At 39.4% G+C, this 20,678-nt stretch overlaps 1 protein-coding gene across 1 annotated transcript in view; it reads right to left on the bottom strand.

Annotated features, from left to right (window-relative positions):
- THSD7A (thrombospondin type 1 domain containing 7A) overlaps positions 1 to 20,678 on the bottom strand; it is a 1,031,465-nt gene that overhangs the window by 484,275 nt on the left and 526,512 nt on the right. The window contains exon 4 of the mRNA XM_078663785.1: positions 14,367 to 14,548. Coding sequence (XP_078519911.1) covers positions 14,367 to 14,548 — 182 coding nt within the window. The remainder of the gene's footprint in view (positions 1 to 14,366; positions 14,549 to 20,678) is intronic.

The following is a 20,678-nucleotide window of genomic DNA, read 5'->3' as shown; positions in this document are numbered from 1 at the left end:
TCTCAGTCTCTCTCTTTTGTTCTCTTCCACCTCTCACTGTCTCTATCAGCATTCATCTAATAAAGAACATTTCAGCATTAATTAGTGTAGGCCCAATTCAAGATAGCTGTATTCTTGAATTATATATGAACTTACATCTTTTACGGAAAAGTTTTATTTCTGAGTCTAAAACAATGAGTTCCATAATTTGTATTCTCTAGAAAACTGTATTCATGACACATGGAGAACAAATCAGTATAACATTGACATATCATAAGCAATACCCTCTAAATAGCACCTTTCTGCGGAGAGCAATAAATCCATCTTTTCTAATTTGTTGGGGTAGTCATAGGACATCAGCGTTCTCCCAAATGAATGAATCAAAACTTTTATCTGAACATGAACCTGACTAAATATTAATACTTTTTAATATTCATCAGTAGTATTTCAGAGAAACTCACTTTAAGTTTAATATATCATTGCTTTTAGCTGCAGGTAGTTAGGAGTCAGCTGTCATTAAGAAAATAAAATGGAGGCCACCATAAGCATTATTGAGTTGGTCTGTGGCATTGAATAAAATATTTTTGATAAATAAGTGTTTATTAGATTTTTAGGACTGACTTTAGCCAAGACCTTTTAATTTCACTGTACTTCATTAAAGGGTATTTGAGCCAGCATTCTACTTTCACTGGTCAGTCATTCACATTTTTTATGCCCACTACAGCATACAGTGGGGTTAATGGGTCAGCTCACTCCAGCTATTCTCTAACTTCACTGTGAGTCAATGTCTTCTGCCCTCTCAGAAAGAACGCATCCGCATTCAATTTAGTTCCTTATAGTGCAAGAGACTACTGTAAGAAAAGGTCCCTTTTTGCATAGGTATGCCCATTTCTTTGGACTGCTGCTGTTGGGTTTTGAACTCTGCACACTGGGATACTGCCGCCGAGCCCTGTGTTTTCAGTATTTATTAAAAATCTCATTCTATTATGCACGTCCTTGTTCTCTCTTTTTTAATAATTGGCCTCCCCTTGTGGGGGATTGTCTCTTGGTATTGTTATTACCTAAAGTAAAAATAATAAAGATTTTTGGTCACAAGAAAACCCCATTCAATGGAAAAGTTGGATTTTTATAAATATGCAGGAAAAGTAATTTTTTTAAAGTTATATTTCCCTGCCTGAAGCACCTGCTGGCTAATTAGCACTACCCTACATGTAACTGACCTATCAGCAGTGCCTTGATGATATGTGAAATGTTGTTCTCAGAGCGGAAACAATAGTGTGGTGACTGGAGCAGAGCAGAATGCTCTGACTGCATTAATGTGTTGCAGGACAAGAATGTTAAAGGGTTCATGTGATGCTTAGGAGTCAGTCCTGGGTGTTGATGGAGATCTGGATAGAGTGTTATAATGGGATAAACGTATTGAATGATCTCACACATATGTTGGTGTGTGTGAGCTTCATTACACTGGTAATAAGCGTGAATCTGGAGGAAAAAAAACACTTAGTTAAGGCACTGTAACATTTATTGGCCAATTTTGTTTCTCTTCAGTGATGTTCAGTGTGTGGTACATTTGTTCTCCCTTGCATTATCATTTCATTCACATTTTATTCACCTTAGTATCAACAGTGTGTTGCATTTTTACTGAATTTTTACTGAGTTTATACTGAGTGGCGACATTTTACAAAAAAGAAATACTATCAATCCATTTAGTTGGATAAGCGACTGTGTCAGTTTTTAAATCACATTTGCTTTGACAACTGTTAAATTGGAAGCTTACTGATATCCCACCTATGTTAACAGGGAAATTCAGGCTTGCCACTTGTGTCTCACACTGTACACTCAAAGCACACGCCAGGGAAGCGTGTGGGGGAGGAAGTGTTAGCCAAGCACGCGTAGTCTTGCGCACATGGAGCTGTCATGCAACAGTGGCTGTAATTGTATGAAGGATCTAGGTGGAGCAATTTCAGCTGCAGCAACACATCTGCTTTAAGGGGGTTCTCTATGTCGCACCCCCTGTAACAAAAAATGTGACTACTGGAGCGGCTTGACAAAAATATCACTGCAGTGTGTCCTGGTGTTGTTGCCGGCACCATGCTCTACAACAGGAGAAGAGTTGTTCCAGGATAACAAACATTTTGGCATGTTGTTGTACATGGCGATCACCAAACCACTTAAAGGTTAGACAATCACAAAGAGCCACAGGTACGGGAAGATCACTTTAAAGGCCTTTACTCATTCGAGGGGGACATGCTAAGGGTCATAGAAAAGTGGGCCATTGAACACATAGCACCATCAAAGATTAACATATTTTACTCCACTTGAGATCATGATGGAAGAAACATATGATGTGATTGCTCGGATTAATTATGGTAAAGCTACAAAACCAGACAAAATACCAGGCAACCTATAGGGTTCTGAATCTCACGTATGGGTGTGTAACATTAATAACATTACTAACTGCACCCTTGTAGGTGTAAAAATTGGCAAAATCCTGTTGTGGGGCCAAGATTGTCCTAAAACATAAGAATGACTATAAGTCCACAAGTATAATTGATAGCTTTCAGAAGCTTTTCGATCACCAATTATTGGAAAGGCCACTAAACTGATTTGAACAGAATAGAATTCTATCTACGTTGCACGCAGGAAAAAACGAGCACAACTGGTCAAATATTCTGTTTCTGTTCCATATAATGTAAAACTATCACTCTGAAGAAGGGTCACCTCAGTGTGGTTTTTGTAGATCTGTGATCAGCTTTCGATCAGACATCGGACCACAAACTGTGGTTAGGTCTGGAAGAAATGGGTGTGCCAAATAATATCCTATCGATATTAATAAAGCTGCACCATAACAGCTATGCTGAAGTGAGATGGGGAGGTAAGAGAGAAATGATTAGTCATGTAGTAGTAGAGAAGGAGGGCCTGGCAGGGATGTATTTTGGAACTTTGTCACACTTAAAGGTACTGTTGGCTAAACGTGACGCAACTGTGAACTTTTCACACAACTGTGGATTACTTTTATCGCAACATTAAGAACTCTTTCGCAACCATATTCTTGAACTGTGTATGTTGGATTTTTGTCGTTTTGGTCTTGTGTAATTTAGATTAAATACCTTTATTTTATTTGTTGTGGAGTCAGTTTGTGGTGTTTTCACTTTGTTACTGTGAGTTTTGGTACAAATACTTTACACATTGCCACTGATAAGCCTTGACTGCTCGTGCCAAGCTACCAAGGGGATGAGCAGGGGTTATCTCTGAGGGTTTCCTCCTTACCCTGACTAAAAGCAAGGGTCCCTATTGGACAGTGGTACCTACCTCTGCCAACTAGAGACCCCCAGTTCTAACAGTCACCATTCAATTCTCAACATCCCCATTTTCTCCCCATTCCACTCTGCTCTGAAACTCTACTGAGTTTCTTGCACCTCTCTTTATGAGAAGTTCTGCTTTGATTGATTGTTGGTTTATTGAGCTACCTTTAAATGCTGAAGCTTTATGCTTTAAGATTTCTCTTCATATCTGAGCTCTTTATAGGCCACTGAGACTGATATCATTACCTTTTCATTCTTAGAATAGGAACGTTTTGTTTATGGAACATGCGTAATGCATTTTATTAAGATGTATTGATTTTCGATTTTGGTTAACACTTGATGACTGAGATTAATAAGAATTAACTTGTGACTTTGAACAAAGATGATTTACTAACAATGTGAATAATTGCACCCTTTAACTCTTAAAAAGCTATCTTTATTGACTGAGATAGCTTAGAACTGTAATAATTAAATGTGATGGGCAGTTCCTGATCTTCTCAAAAAGAATGGCAAAGATCCATAGGCCTAAAACAGCAGGTATTAACCCTGATAATCATAAAATGAGACTTTGATTGAAATAAATCCCTGCTCCAGCACCAGTTACAAACAGATCTTGAAAAGCCCTTGCTGGTTGCCTCGTGTAAAGTGTGTCATGGCCCATATCTGTTGCCCCTGTGGTCAATGAAATCTTAGAAGACCAAAAACTTGAACATTTAGGCTTCCAAAGCCTTCAGAACATCCACATGACATGCTAGAGAAGGGGCCCGATGTCAGAAGTACTTATTTGGACACAGCTTTTAGGCTTGGCCCGCTGAAGGACTTTGAGCTTCAAAAAAGAGACTAAGGGGTTTATTTATTTACAAGTGGATTGCTCGTGATCCTACAAGGGAGAAAAGTAAATTACTCTGTCCCCCTGGTGTAGGGACCACCCATCACATTTATAAATAACCGCCAAGCATGCAGTCATTATAATGCATTGGCATGAAGCACTGTGCTGGCTGTTCCGGTCAATGCGCTTTGCTACATGAGGAAGCCCTGCACCAAACATTTGTTTTTCCAAAAAGAAAATCTTTAAGTTTGATTTTTTTTCAAACACAAAAGAAAATGCTATCCTCTCCATGAGATCCATTTCCATTGTGAGGTGAGCAGTATTGCTTATTTCTTTTTACTGCCCCTTACTTCCAGGGTTTGCCTGACGGTGACGGAGAGTAAACAAATGGCTATACATCCATCCATCCATCCTAATTGGGTGGGCTGACATATAGCCATTCATTTGGCTATAGTTGTGACAGAATAGACATTGCTATAGTCAAACTTAAAGTCCGCCTGGATACATGTCATTTGGGAGTAGTCAGGGTTCGCAGCTGTGACCTCTAGCTTGCTACCTGCTACACCTGGCACATCATTTGCGACCCCTGGCCTCAGAGGGGACACAACCTTTGCCTCCTCTGAAGTATCAGAATTAGTAGGGAGCAAGCTAGAGGTCACAGCTGTGACCCATGACCACTCCCAAATGACATCCATGTCCCCCTACATCAAAATCAGGTGCGGAGACCTTTATCTTGGAGGTATGTATAATTCTTTACAGCTTTCCAACTTGCTCTTTCATAAAAACTACTGAAGAGGACATTTAGAATTTTGAGGACTGGAGACTTTATAGCAAGTGGAGTAGCCTGTCCATTAAACTGAGCTGACTGCCTTATTTATGGTCAGAACTACCATCAGCTTACCCTTGTTGGCATTGTTGATGGAAAGCTTCCTCCCACAGCCCGACACAATAGGAGCAGTCAGAGAAAGGGTATCATCCAACAGTCCTATTTAGAATGCACAGTGTAATGTCCTTTTGTCCTCTCCATTACCATCAGGTAAAATGTGACGGTGAGGGATAGAAAAACCCCAAATATTGACCACCACATCCAGGAATAAAAAAAACTCCCTGAATGTCGGGGTTCATTAGATGTTTATTTTACAATAACAGACTCTTACATTGGGAACAAAAAAATAATTGGAAAAAGTTTGTGGAAAACTGACAGCAGCCTTCAAGCAAACAATTTGGACATTGACAGGAACTGCTGTGATGGCTGTTGGGGGTTTCTGCCAAGATACTGAGATTACCTCTGAACTGGAGGTGATCTCTAAGTTTAGTGGATGGTATTTCATCAATGTGGCAGACTAAGGCTCATATGTATCATTTTTCCACGCAGTGCTAAGCGGAAAGCCAACTTGATGTGCTGTGCTTTGTAAAAGGGCAGAAAATTGCTGTATTTAAAATTAAACAGCAAATTCCTTCCTTTCCTAGCACTGTTGCACTTTTGGCTGCCTAGCACCAATGCAGGCACCCATGCATCAAGCTTTCTAAATATAATGTACCTTCTTTATATCATACAAAGTGCTTATGCAGGAGTATTGGACGTACAAAATCCTTCCTGGCAGCATGGTACAAGGTACACAATAACATAAAATGGGCTGTGGATTGAGCAGAGGTAGCATCACATGGGCAGAATGGGAGAGAAGTAAACCAGGTGCCTATTGTCATCTTTCTAAATTCAATAAAGTGACAAGGCCACAAAAAAATGTATCGTATTTAGTCGCAGCCTGGTTAAATAAAACCTATGTTCTAGGTTGGTAATCGATGATAGACAGGGTTCAATGCCTGTGGTACAAATATGCATATTCCTAATGACTGAGCCCATATCAAGGTACTTTTCCATTCTACGTTCCTCTCTATATGTCTCAAAGGTTTGCTTAACTAGATCTTTTGAAGTAATGCTGTCAGGGGAATAACATCAAGAATTAAGTCCCAGGGTGTAAAGAGTACTTTTTATAAACACCAGCATGGAATGAGCAGCATACTATCTAGTCTAAGGCAGTTGATTAGCACCTGCCCAGAGAGCACTGCCCTGAGAGTGAACCACATTTTAACCATAATAGTAATTTGGAATGGCTAAAAACTTACATAGGTATCTGTTTTCCAATACCTGTTATTTCCCTGGAGCTGCAGAGCCCCAAACTCCCACACCATATGTACCAACTGATACACATTTGGAATTGGACCTATAAATCAGTACCATCTCCCTGATTGGTTTGCTTCCCAATTTTGTAGCAAATCTAAAGATTGCATCACAGGTCGCCTTCATTTTTGTGACCTCTGATTAAGTCTCTCCCATGACCTGTACAAATCTAATAAAATCCCAAGGTAATTAAAAACAGGCACCTTTTCAATGGGTGTCCCTCCTATATAATAACTTTTGGTATTTTTACTTTTTAGGCCACAGGTCATGATAAATGATTTTTTAAATTCACTTTAAGAGTAAGTTTAGCGATAAACTTACTCTGGAAGTCACCTAAAGTGTTTGTAGGGCATTTGTAGTTAATGTCAGGAGAACCACATCCTCCGCATAAAGTAGCACTGGAACTGCTTGAGAGCCAATTCTATGTACATCCTTGCTGCAAGATCTCAAATCGTTTCCCAATGAGTTCATATGAAAAAGGAAAGGAAAGGGAGCTAATATACAACCATGATGGACATCTTTTGCAACATTAATAGGTCCTGTACAGTCTCAGTTCTGCGTATATCGGACTCTTGTTTTGGAGTCCCAATGTAAATGTTTTATAGAATCCAGGAGGTGGGCTCAAATCCTGCCAGGGCCATTTTTTCACACAGCATACTCCTGTCAACCAAATCAAAACAACAGGAGAGGTCCATAGAAGCCATGTGTAAGGCACCTCTCCTGGCTTTGACATACTTGCCCGTGATGAGAGAAAGGTTGAGGGTTTGCTAAATGGTTCCTAATCCTGGTCTAAATCCATATTGTTCAGAGTCAAAAATTTGACTCCGGCCAATCCTCCAATTTCCTCAAAATACTCATCCCAGAATTTTTGCTGTGCAGCCAATAAGTGAGGGTATGTGAGATAGTTACACCGATTCCAATAAAGTCATCCAACATTTTTAGTTGGGAATGTTCTAGTGTAAGGCAGTGTTAAATGTAAGTAGTAGTTTGGGAGGCAAGCTTGAAAAACCATTTTTGCAGGTCAATGGTGTCCCATTTTAATCTCACCCCCTTATTTGCCGAATAACTCACTGGGGGTTCTGGTACTTCTGAAACGTCATCATGAAAGAGAATGGAGAACTATCATTTAATAGAAATATGATCGCTGAAGGGTAATGGGCACATCTCATAACATACAAGATTTTGTATCAAATCCTTTGTTAAAAGGACAGAATCAATTATACTGCCCTTACCTCTTCCTGTGAAGGTGAAGTGGGAAATTTCATTTCAAGATTCCTCTCAACATCTGATCAGAATCAGTGGCATAAATAATTTGAGGGGGCCCCCTCCGAACACAATCAGGAGCTCTCCGGCCGGAGTACTCTGCCACAGGGCCCCCCTGGAGCTTGAGGGCCCCTTCTGCACCACAGGGGCTGCAGGGGCCTGTGTTATACCCCTGTAGAATATGTAACAGGACCAGCTGGTTCAAGGCTTTGCCATATGTTGAATGAATAAAGTGACCATTATAGTCATGAAGGATAGAGAACCCACATACATGATTCCCGTTTGCATGCATTTTATGATGTTAAAATCTCCAGCCCATTTTATTGAGGCACTGTCTTTCTGTTTGCATACATAATCTGATAAAAAGGCACCCATCTCTTGAATAATGCCCACTGGGTGAGTTGTAAAATAGTTCAGATAAAAATTAAGACTATATTAATTACCTTGGGTAATTTTAAATGTAGGATTTGATAACACGATCTAGTTGTTAGTTCTGTGACTTTTACCTTCTTAATCAAATAGGATACAAAAGTGGCTAGACCCCCCTGCTACTGAAGGGGTTGCAATTGAGCAAAACGATTTAAAACCTTTTATAACTATAGGGTCCATTGCCCATGTTTTCTGGCAGCCTAGAATGTCAAAATCAGCCACAAAATTACAACCAGTCCTCATTTTGAAGTTTACAGTGAATTCCTGCAATATTCCATGATAGGAGCAATATCCCCCGATGAGCTGGGGTTACATTAGGAGCCCAGGTGGTTTGTCTAACATCCACTTTAACCACTTCCCAAGCCTTTTCCCCAGTATTCTGACAATCATTATCCTCTAATCCGGAAAGCATCCCCCCCAAATCTATTGTTTAATGGTAAGTCAAAATTTCATTGAAGTCTGGTACATGAATGGTGGGATCTGACAATAGGTGCTTTGTGAGACCAAAATAGGGATGTGTAAATTTCACATAATTTGCTTTTATGTAATTATGCTAAACTGCACTAAATTATAACAACATTGTGCATAATTATCCAAAATGCAAATTCTTCATTTTGCACTTTAATTTAGAATGACATTTTTCCTTGTGTCCATTTTTCCCATGAGGACACATTTAAACAAAAATAGCACAAACAACAAATGTTCGAGTAGTCTATTATAAATCTTCACTGTAAATTGCACCATTTGTGGTGAATTTTTACAGTGAATTGGGCATAATTACATGAAATGGTGTAATGATGTAATTTTGATACTTTCGTTACAAAGGCGTAACTTGACAATATGCAAGTTATACTGCTGCTATTTCTCACAGCAAAAGACACACAATTGATGGACGGAATGCAGAACAAATCAAAACGTTCACTCCTAGGCCCAAACCAAACATATTTTACTTTAAGCCAACATTGTTTTTAGATTGACAAGAGCCAGGCAGCTACCCCAAGAGGAACATTTTGCAGAACTATGACAAAACAGAACATGCAATGACAAAGCCAAAAGACTGGCAGAAAGCATCAGACCCATTGGCATTGCCAATAATGCTTGTTCTGTAACATTTTCCTAATGTATCACTTTAAGAGCATGGATATTTTTAGTGAATTCTTGTCAGAAAAGGAATTCCAAATCAATTAACAGATGGTAGGCATCCACACAGACAGTTAATTTAAGCACCACCATTACAGATGTCCCATCTCCCCATCGCCCCTGGTTAAGCCATTTCTCGACCATGTGCCACTCTTCAGACGGGCCCTGCAGACCTCATTCAACACTTGGTCACTATCCCTTTCTAAATAACATATGCTGACACTTAATAACAGTCTCTAGGGGGTTTACTATTACTTCCAGGACATGATTGCCTGGATATCTACATCCCATACTGATTATACTTTTTAAAATAAGTTTTCAAGCAGCCCTTTTTGGGGGAAACCACACTGATTGCCAATGTGTCCACTGTTTACTTTCTGTAGTGAAAAACTGTAATATTACTGGAACATGATACAAACTTGAAATTGACAGAGGTCTTATCCATTCCTCTTGATTCTGCAGCTGTCACCATGATGCAATGCAGTAGTAGGGGTGAGCACCCAAAGGATGGTTGTTTATTCCCCAAGGTCAAGCAGTTTTTGGACTTCTGTGGTGAAGAGTGGTTGCTACTTCAAAAGGGACCTCATTGAGTTATCTGTCAATGTTTTCACATACAGTAATGAAAGTTCTAATGCAGTGACATAACAAAAGAATTGCCAGTTCCTTAGGTCAACTACCCTCATGTAAGTTACCCAATTCCACATTCCTGAACGCTATTTGGGTAGATGTTTCTTCATATGACATGAAAGCATTCAACATGACTCAAAGTTCCCTTTACAGGATATCATAACATCCCACAGACTTTAATTACACCCAGAAATGTGTCAATGATGATTCACTGAGGTACATATGGATTGATGGTAGAGAACTCAAAAATCAGTTTCACAATACAAAAACGTCATCCTCCACAGTACAGAATACAGCTCTCTTGACTTGGTTTACAGCATGAACTGTGCCGGATAAGTTTGCCAAAATATGAACCTTGTTCAACTTTTAACACCATTAAAGATAGCCACAGAATTGGGTGTTGTTTTGTGTATCAGTCAATACAACCTAAAATATGTATTAACAAAGCCACAGGTGGCATGGACTTAAATATTCTCACATGTATAACCATATATTAGAGCATGACCTAACAACCACTCTTCCCATACCCTATATTAAACTTCAACACAGCCTACTTTTATTAATGTGTAGTTTGACTATTTAAGAAAACTATGCTGCAGTATGCCTGAGCATTCATGATTAGAGGTGTGTGAGGCTCTGTGAAGAAAATTCTTAACCAACCCTGTTCATGAATAACAGTCTTCGAACACTTTGGGAATTGTGTGCTTTTAATAAACATATGATATTTTGGGGATAGTCTATTAACAAATCTTAACACACCATGCATTTGAGTCATGCTCTATGCAATTGTGCATTTACAATAACTGATTTTATGTAATGTAAAAATATCTTTAAAGCTATGGTTTTGAATATGACATTAGGTAGGTGTGAACATTAATAATGATAACTTGTTATTTATATAGAATGTGTATCCAAAGCGCCTCATATAGAATTGTTTTGCTGTAGATAATATCACACTTGAATGCTACTTTCATAATGAGTTGTGGCTCCAGCCTAGCTGATACTGCCTTAGAACATTACACCAATTTTCTATACCAACATTATTAACCAGGTTAATTTGGTACTCAGTTTACTGACTTTTGAAGGATTAAGGCTCAGTTGGCATTGCCAGGATTACAATCTGTGACCCACAGATCCCAACCAGCAATCAACAGCAAGAAATTATCTCATTGAGCTCTCTTACCTACGTCACTAAAAACTGTGGCTTTTTATCTTCTGGGATTGTGTATATCACAGCAGCTGAAGACACATTACACTTATTCTCTCAGGAGACACGTTTTCAACTATAATATTATAGTTGTGTCTGTTTAATATTCATTGAAGATGTATGCATTTTCAAATCTAAGTTTTGGGTGATATAAGATTAACACAATAAATGCTGCACTGGTGTCCCATAATGGGGCAAGTCAGAATCCTAACTCGGTAGGTCTTGGATCCCAATGTATTTTAACAGGTACATTTCTTTACTCTCTAGGTTTTCAATATAAAATCAAATTCTTACATATGTATATTAGGGGATATGACTTATTATTATAAATACATGAAATTCAGTATCGGACAACTAAATCCCTTCCACCATACTTATGCATCCATTAACTGGGATTATATAACTGATTGTGGATATTTTTGCTTTTATCACATCTGCTATGGTATTTAGGGACCATTTTAATGCAACCTATTCTCTATCCCTCTTTCACTTAAGACCCATGCCTTGTTGATCCCTAAATGTGTCTATGATCCTCAACATTCCATGACCTCTTTAGAAGGACAGGTCCCAATAGCTATTGAGAAACTAAATGAAGGCTACTCTACAAAACACTCTGTATCGCCTTGTGTCGGCAATTTAAAATATTTGGGATTCATGCTAAGACATGGCTAACATGTACTAAAAACCTGGAATCTGTGCTGAGCCTTATTGTGGCTTAGAGTGTATGTCTCAGTTTTAACTAACAATTTGGGCATGATGGGTTTTGTCAGGAGTTGTTGAACATTAGGGTACTGTTGTGGTTTGGTTGTAAGGAGACATGCTCTTTTGATACAACCAACACAACAGCCATGAGTTACTCTCAATGAGGGGTAAAACAGCTGCTTGGTGTAAGCTGTGGGGCTTCTTTACACATATTATCCTGTACAGTGTACAATAATGAAGATAAGAGCCAACTGCTGGAGGTGGTAACGAAGAGTGTGGCAGACTTCCTTTTAGGGTTGATGGCATGTAGGGTTTTACAAATTAGAAAATCTTCACTAGCGTCCTCAAGACATACTTAATAGTTTAGTGATGGACATGATAAACGTTGTCAACCCAAATAGTAGCTGATCTTGTTCCTACCTGTGAGGTCTGATAACCCAGAGGCTCCTGGATACAATGTCACCGTTACAGTTGTATGTCGGTGCATGCTCTGTCAGCATCAGTTGTGGTTTTCTTATAACTAAAACATGGCAATTTTCTGATGAAAATGCATGCTTTTAAAACATGCTTAAAGGCTATCTTTATTTCCTAATTCTGTTATATTGCAGAAGTAGTGAGAACAGGGACGCCCATGCATATTGTGTGCTTAATATACACTTTAAGGGAGCAGAGGATTGCAACTCTTATCCGTGTATCATGCCCGAAGCAGGTGGGTAGGGCTGTCAGTCTATTGAATGTGTTGCATGAAATAACAATTTGATTTTACACTGTAATGTTCCCATTCTCAATGCTATTTGGACATGCAAAATCTGATTACATGCACATCTATTTGATGGATAAAGTGGGATTTCTCTGTTCTGGTGCAAACGTAATACAGTAAAACAATATATTTGCATTTAATTAATGCCTCTGTGTATGTTTTCTTCCATTGCACACCTGAACACCCAATAGATAGTAACAGACAGAAAATCTTCTATACATCCATAACTGCACAAATATTCATAACCAACTACATTGATATCATTCTACCAGAATCAATTCAATGAAAACTCCCAGAACCTACACATCAAAACCAAATATATTTTATATAGGTGCTACATCTACAATATCAATAAGTACATCTCCAGCACAATAATGCACACAAAACATCCCCAAAGCCTTGTAGTTGTCTTTGCTTTGCCAACCCAACAGCACACCCATAGCCACTCAGTAATCTACATATCAAGGAAATTAACTTATAATTGGAAAATAATCTTCCAAACTGAACAGCCACTATGAACTGACAAATGAACAACTGTGCATCCCAGTAGAATGAAATACAATGCTCTTCTGCAGAATAGATCATGCAGGATATTAGAAGTTGTAGGGACATCCTACTAATAGGAGAGTATGAACATTTTCAAGAGAGTAGGCCTTATGTTTTTGTATACCTGTAAGCTTCTGGTGCTCCAAAACACCATTCATTTGATTTCACAAATATCGGTCTTATAAGCCAGGTGCATGCATTTTTTGTGAGTTTGGGTCATACATTTCTGAATTTGTGCCTTAGGCAAATTAAGAGAAGCTCTACTGTCTTAAGTACCCAAAGAACAAATCTGGATGAAAGTTAAGCATGTATGATTCTTTACAAATCACTGGGGCATATTTACAAACCCCTTGCGCTACCGGACCATTACTTTTCCAGCCCAGTGTGCTGACCCATATTTAGAAGGCCACAGAAAGCCACCATGTGTGGCTTTTTATGGCCTCCTAAATATGGCTCCCTTTCATGCATTACTCTGTTTGAAAGAGGAGTTCTATGGGTGTTGCTGTGGGGGTTCACACCAACACCCATGGATTTTGATGCATTTCCAGAATTAAAAGGTTTCATATACCTGGGAATGTGTCAGATTCGAATGCCTCACCAACGGAGGTGTAAAAGTGGCACAACAAGGAGAAATACCTTTATTTCTCCTCTTTTTACTGCAGCACACATAGAAGGAGGACAACACCATCAAGGATTGTTTTTGTGCAGGAAGGTATCCCTTCCTGCACAAAAACAATCATCCCTACAATGCAGGCACCCTTGCACCATGATGCAAGGATGCCTGAGTTGGCGCTAGGCGGCCTATAGTGCGCCAGCAAAGGGAAAAGCACAGGGATGCATCGTATTGTTGTATATATGATGCATCTCTGCACTTTCCTAATGTCACAGTTCAGTGCAGCAAGATGACGTACAGCACCACGCTGCCTCATTATCTTGTAAATATGTCCCACTGTCCCCACCATTTCACAAGTGAATAATAGTCACAATATTCTAATCTTTGTTTTATTTTCCTGACTACGCACATTATGTTCCAAGTAGTGGTCTTTCTTTTTTTTGCACACAAATAACCTAACTTCAACTGTTTACCCCTGTAGAATAATGGTAGTAAGGAGTTTTCTTCCTAGATGTGTCTGACAAAAAGATGCAGGCTGAAGATTTTTTGCAACACACATTACACTGTAAGCTTCCATAATACTGCATGATCCCATCCAGGGTTGCACCTAGAGACCCTTGGGCGGTAGTGCGCATTAGAAATGTAAACTATCATACCAATAATTGTATCCAAATGCTGTTTCTGGTCACCCATTGTGTATCCTTGTAAACATTAGGAAAACGAATTTATTATTTAATTTGGCTACGATAAATATAGATATTACAAGTTCATGAATCAGACTTACCTTCTTTTTCTTTCAGTGTGTTCATGTAGGCCAACAGATTTTCATTAGATTGTACACAGTAAACCTCGCGGGACTGAATTCCCCCGCCACAAAGTGCTGTTTGGTTCCCTCTTCTTTTTTCCTGCTGACTCAATAAAGAGTCAACACGGCACTCAGTCCACTCTGTGGTTCTCCATGAATAACTGTTGATTTAAAAAAATTATAATAATGTCTATAGAATGTGCACAAATGAAAAAACAGAGGAAAGCAGCTAAGTAGATAATAATATTAAGGTTGCATGGAACATCAACTTCAAAAGCTTTTCTTTATTCATCTTGACACAGGTTTCATATTTAAGGATTATCCTTTTTGCAATGTTGTTTACCACGGGATAAGTGCAGTAATACAATTATATAGCACTACATTCCTTATTTCGGTTGGATGTGCTCCAAATAACAGGTGTTACTATTTTTCTAATTTTATCGATAGAGATAAAAGTGATACATTTGAGGCAAATAAATATCCAACTCCTCCACTCCATAGTTCTACATTACACAAACAATCACCCAAGGAAAAAGTGAGAGTTCTGCAACTGAAACATCTATTTATACTTAAGATCAATCCGCTGTCCATGTCTTTCACCCACTTCCGATTTCTAGCATAATACGTTTGTTCCTTTGTCAAGATCCCTTTAATTTTTGTTCACCCTCTCTGAGCATATTGGGATTTGTTTGGATCTGCATCTTTGAGTAAATCAAGCTCTAGAAAGCATGAATCCCAAATAAAAACTTTTCTGTGTATTGTTGGGTGCCTCCACTATCTGTGAAGTATTGAAACAGAATGAATTTGTTGAGCAACCATACATTTTTTCAATCTAGAGACAAAGGGGAATCTTTATCATTGTGTGGTCTACAGGGGTGCAACACAGCAACACAGTCACATTTATCAAGCCACGCTAGGCCAGCTTGCCGGGGCCTGCATGGCTTGATGAATCTAGAGTAACACAACACAGTGCGAACCGCTGCACTGCGATACTCTGCCCCAAGGTGGTGGTATATGGGTGGCGCGTGGGTGTTACCACTCATCGACCCATGGATTTTGGTGCATTCCCAGATTTACCTTTAGTGTTATACCTGGGAATGAGTCAAAATGCTACGCCTCCCGAGGTGAGGCGTAACAATGACAAATGTGTTTATTTCCTATTGTTATTTCCTCTTTCTATGTGTGGTGCACAAGGGATTGTTTTCAAGCAGGAAGGTGACCATTCCTGAACAAAAACAATCCTGCTTACAATGCAGGCACCTCTGCACCATGGTGCATGGGAACCTGCATTGGCACTAGGCAGCCCATTGTGCGCCAGTACAAGGAAAAAACAGTAATGTGCTGTATAATGTTAAAGACTGTGCTTTCCTGCCCTTTCACACTGCGCAGCACAGCAAGGTGGCTTGTTGCTTTGTGCTGCATAAAAGTTTGATAAAGGTGGTACTTTAGGACAATCCCCACATGCAACTCCCTAAAGAGGCCTTAGACCTCCTGCATTAAGCTGATGTATCTTTAGTAAACATGTTTTTTCACTCTGGAGTAAAATGTAGGTGGAATATCTGAGGATTTGCTTCCCAAATTTTATGCTCTGCTTTCTTTTACTTTTTTGTTTTTTTGTCTTTCCAAATTGATGAGTTTTGAATCAACTCGATCAATGTATCACATGCTGGGAGGGCAATGCAATGCTTTAATAATACCTCAGACTGTTGTGCATTGAGAATTTGAATACAACTACGTATTTCTAGATATTTATAAAATCTTCACCTAAATTGAATTCTGTAGTTCTCCTGGGTCCCATATCCAATCCAACTCACAAATTCATTTTCCTTCCCACTTAGAAATTGGTTTAATCCTTTTTCTGACAGCACAAGATCTTACATAATGGGAGGTCTACCTACTGACTCACTATCTTGGCCCATTTTACACAAACACATAACCCTGAAAGAGCTTGTAGTGTTCAAAACTTCATTTGTCAGTGCTTTGGGCAGTAAAACTCTTCAGGCCCTAAATCCTGCATCATTATTAAAAAATATGCGCAACTTATTGATAATTCATCTTGAGAACTGCAAACAATTGTGAAACATGCATTACTATTACTTAATTAAATTGTGTGTTACTCATAGTATAGACTTCAGAAGGATGGAAGACAAAGGGCCTGATTACAATCTTGGTGAATGGGATACTCCCTCACAAACATGATGACTATCCATTACACTGTATTACAAGTTCCATAGGATATAATGGAATACTAATTTGGCGGACGCAATATCCGTTACGTTTGTGACAGAGAAATCATGTCCCCCAAGATCGTAATCAGGCCCTAAATCAGCATTATCAGGATTCAATCTCAACAAATTCAGAAAATATTAAACAACATAAGTAAATGTTAATAGTACACAGTAATCTTGCGATCTATGGAGAATATGTTGAAAGATAGTACTCTCATAATATTGTCTGTTATGCACATCAGATACCTATTTATCCCTGTGTCTACCTCATATTAGTAACATTCCCATCCCTGTATAACACTGAGAGTGCTCTTGGATGCTTTTACTTTCCACTGAGTACAAAATAACTTGCTATAGAGGCAGATGTGTTTTACACCTTCTTCTTCATTACAGTTTAATTAATTAACTCATTATCTAAAAAAACACTTTCATCTTGAACTGTGTTCAAAATCTGTAGGAATGTGAGCAGCTCCATCACGTCTTCATTCTCTCTTCTTTTATTCAGTCTATATATAATGTATAACTTCAATAAAGTCCTGATTGAAAAACTTGTACATTTGCTCCCACTGAGTGTCTCCTGTATGTGGAGTAGAATTCTGTCTTTTTACGCATTTATAAAAGGTTAAAATGTTTTACTTATCTGAGGAAGCGCGAGATGCGTTTGTTCATATTGAACCAGATTCTGTGGGTTCAATAATGAATTAAATCTCTCACTATTTAAAAATGGCCCTGGAAGTAAGGGTATGCAATAATGTATCCATTGTGAATGTTCTAGCTCTATTTATAATGTCCTAACTGCATTGCATACTTTTTCCTGTAGACACATACATTGCCTGCAATTAATATAGGGTGTTCTGTCTTCTTTCTACCCGATAAACACACTTAGAGAGAGGGAACTTGAATTTGCTTACAGGGTGAGAGACAACGGTTTAAATGCATTGTGATTGTTGGTATTATAGTAATTTACAAGACAACCTTCTCTGTTTTGTATTCCAGTCCTGTGAGTACAGCAAGTATACAATAATGGCATTTTTTTCTCCATTGTAATTACAACTTGATGTAGCATTATCCCGCATTTCCTGGTGTGTATGTAATGTACATACCAGTCTATGTTACCCTGAGTAGATTTATGGGGGATATGTACAATAAAAGTGGCAGAGCATGTCGTTACCAATATACATTCCGTAATGCGAATCAATCTGCATTTACCAAGATTAAATCTGTATGGGAGAAAAAAGACTTTTTTTATAAGCTCTCTGTATGGCCTACAGAGACAGTACCCTAGGGGAACAACTAAATTTACAAGGAAATGAACCAAACAATAATGGTATAGTCTCAATTTCAAATTTTATCAGCAAAAAAACAAACAATCACATTTATTTACAGTACCAACAGGGACAGTGCTGTTGATATCCGGCGCAAGTGCTAGAAAAGAAGGAGAGAAAAAGGGGTGCTCAAGTGTTTTAAGTGAGAAATGAAGAAATCATGCTAAAAAACAGTTCCAATATTTACAACAATATACACAAGCGATAGCTTTCCGCAATTAATAATACAAACAAAAAAGCCTGTTCACTTCCTTCCAGGAAGAATAATGGAAGGGGGGGGGGGGTTGGGAGAAACTATGATACAGGCGATTTACAAATTGGGCGTCGACGTTTCGACCCTATTGCACGTGGGGAGTTTACTACCTCGGCGGCGGGTCTTCTTCAGGACAATAAGGGGGAGGGGGGGGGGGGAAGGAGGACAGAAGGGCTTGGCCACAATTCACTAGGATTCTGGATAGTCACCTGTAAAACAGAATTATGGTGGATTTTAGCCCAGATGTTGCTTAAAAGGCTGGTTTGTTTAAAAAGACATTTTTTGGGGGGGGGTTACATTACCAATTAGTCTTATTTGGTCCAGATTCCGTCAATTGGAGTGGGTCACCTGTTGGGTACAAGGTAGGATAGTGGTCAGTGATCTGCTCCCTACAAATCACTAACTACAGTTAACCAAACCTCCTTGTGCGGAGTATTCTTCAACTCACCTGTCTGTGAGGCAGTTTAATTGTCGGTGAGTGGACTCGGGCAGTCTGGGGGTCCAGTCTATAGGAGAGGAATACCCTAGTTAATTCCAAGTGGGACATGAAGCCCATCTGCCTTCAAGTTAAATGGTAGATGTGGAATTTACACTTACCAATATATTTTTCTAGTAGGCTGTAGATTACCGGCGCCCCCACGGGCCGTCCGGTAAAGACTTAGACAGATCACGCCTTTGTTTCAGATCAGGTTGCAGCGTGTACTCGCTGGTTGAATGGCCGTCGTGTTTCTGCACGAGCCGATATCTAATTAAAAGATTTAAAAAGCAGACACATTACTTGTGTGACCGCTTCGCGTTTTGCCGTTACTGTCTGCAAGGGGCGGGGGTCATGTATCTCAAGAGCCTGTTTAGCAAAGGTGTCTTACCTAAATTCAGGCTCTCTCCGAGAAATGGCCCAAGTCGAGGATTATTATTTCCCAAACGGGACGAGTCAAGCGTCCGGATTCTGTAGTCACTACCGCGTAGTGGTGATAACGCGTGACTTTGTCAACCAATACCCTTAGGTTTGGTTCGCGCTTACATACTGGTTCGAGCAACCTCAGACGCTACTGGCCCGCTATCACGTGTGCTGTTTGGTCCAATAGCCTTACACTTGGCCCAGCGCGTAAACACAAAGGGGGGACTACAATTTGCCTTACACTTGGCCCAGCGCGTAAACACAAAGGGGGGACTACAAATTTATCATATTAGATCAAATATAAAGAAAGGAAGGACTTCTTTAGTTTGCTTTCGGGTTCTTTTAAACCCCGTCCTATATGAAATATTCATTTAATACTTTTAGATGACCTGTGCTGCTCGCAACAGATTTGAAACATTTTTAACTCAAATATATGCACAGTTGATTCATAATTGTAGTGCTTCTTATTAACACAATAGATTACACATAAACAATAATACAAATGTTATAATATACATAATGTGTCAATACAATACACAAGACATCTATTACATGTACATTGACTCTCAATTCTACATCATTTGTCACCTGAGCACAACAGTTGACAGAGTGGCCTCTAGGTGTACTAAACTAGGGACTGAACGCAATGTATAAAATTGTTCCCATCTGCCATGTGTCAACTATCAACAGTTGTGGCTATCGATAGGGGGTGAACTCTAGGTACAGATAAGGTGCGGACTAGGTACAGTGTCCCGTTGGTCATTTATCTATTCCTAATTGCCACCATCTGTCTCATGACCTCCTCACGGTCATTCAGCCCACGGTTTACTGTGTCGAAGAGGTGCATCCAACGGCATTCGCGGGTACTCAATACTTTAGCATAGTTGCCCCCTCGTGGATTTTTGGTCACCTTCTCTATTATCCACCATTTGAGACTTTCAGGGTGGTGGTTAAGCTGGAGAAAGTGATCAACAAGTGGGGCACCTAATACTTTACAGCGTATTTTGCTGCAGTGCTGCAAGATGCGGGTTTTCGTTTTTTGTGTGGTTTGCCCTATGTACATGAACCCACACGGGCACACTATGGCATAAATAGCACCCATTGTGTTGCAATTTGTGTGTTGTTGCATTGTATGTGTGTGGTCATTGTAAGTGCATGTCGTACATTCAGTTGTCATTGTACATGCCTTGCAACTGCCGCATTTGTGGTGGCCTAATATTGGCGGAATATTCCACAATGCCGTTTGGCTCTCAATATTTTTCTGCGCCAGCAGTGACTGCACCACATAGTCCTTTACACTTCGACCCTTACGGAACGCATGCATCGGAGGGTCAGTAATGCCTACCTCATCAGCAACTATGTGCCAATGTGTGTTAATTAGTTGTTTGATCTCAGAACTGCGTGTATTGAATGTTGTTACACATATGAGTCTATTGTCAATGGTTGCCACTTGTTGTTTGGGTTGAAGTAATGTATCTCTATCATTAAACCACGCTCGTTTTCGAGCCTTCCTAATCAAGCCTCTTGGGTACCCTCTCTCCTGTAATCTTTTTATCAGGATATCAGATTCCTTGAAATAATCATGTT

This window comes from Lissotriton helveticus, chromosome 10 (genome assembly GCF_964261635.1).
Source record: "Lissotriton helveticus chromosome 10, aLisHel1.1, whole genome shotgun sequence".
Taxonomy (NCBI): domain Eukaryota; kingdom Metazoa; phylum Chordata; class Amphibia; order Caudata; family Salamandridae; genus Lissotriton; species Lissotriton helveticus.
Note: the sequence above shows the minus strand (reverse complement) of the source record. Positions and strands in the feature narration are given on the sequence as shown.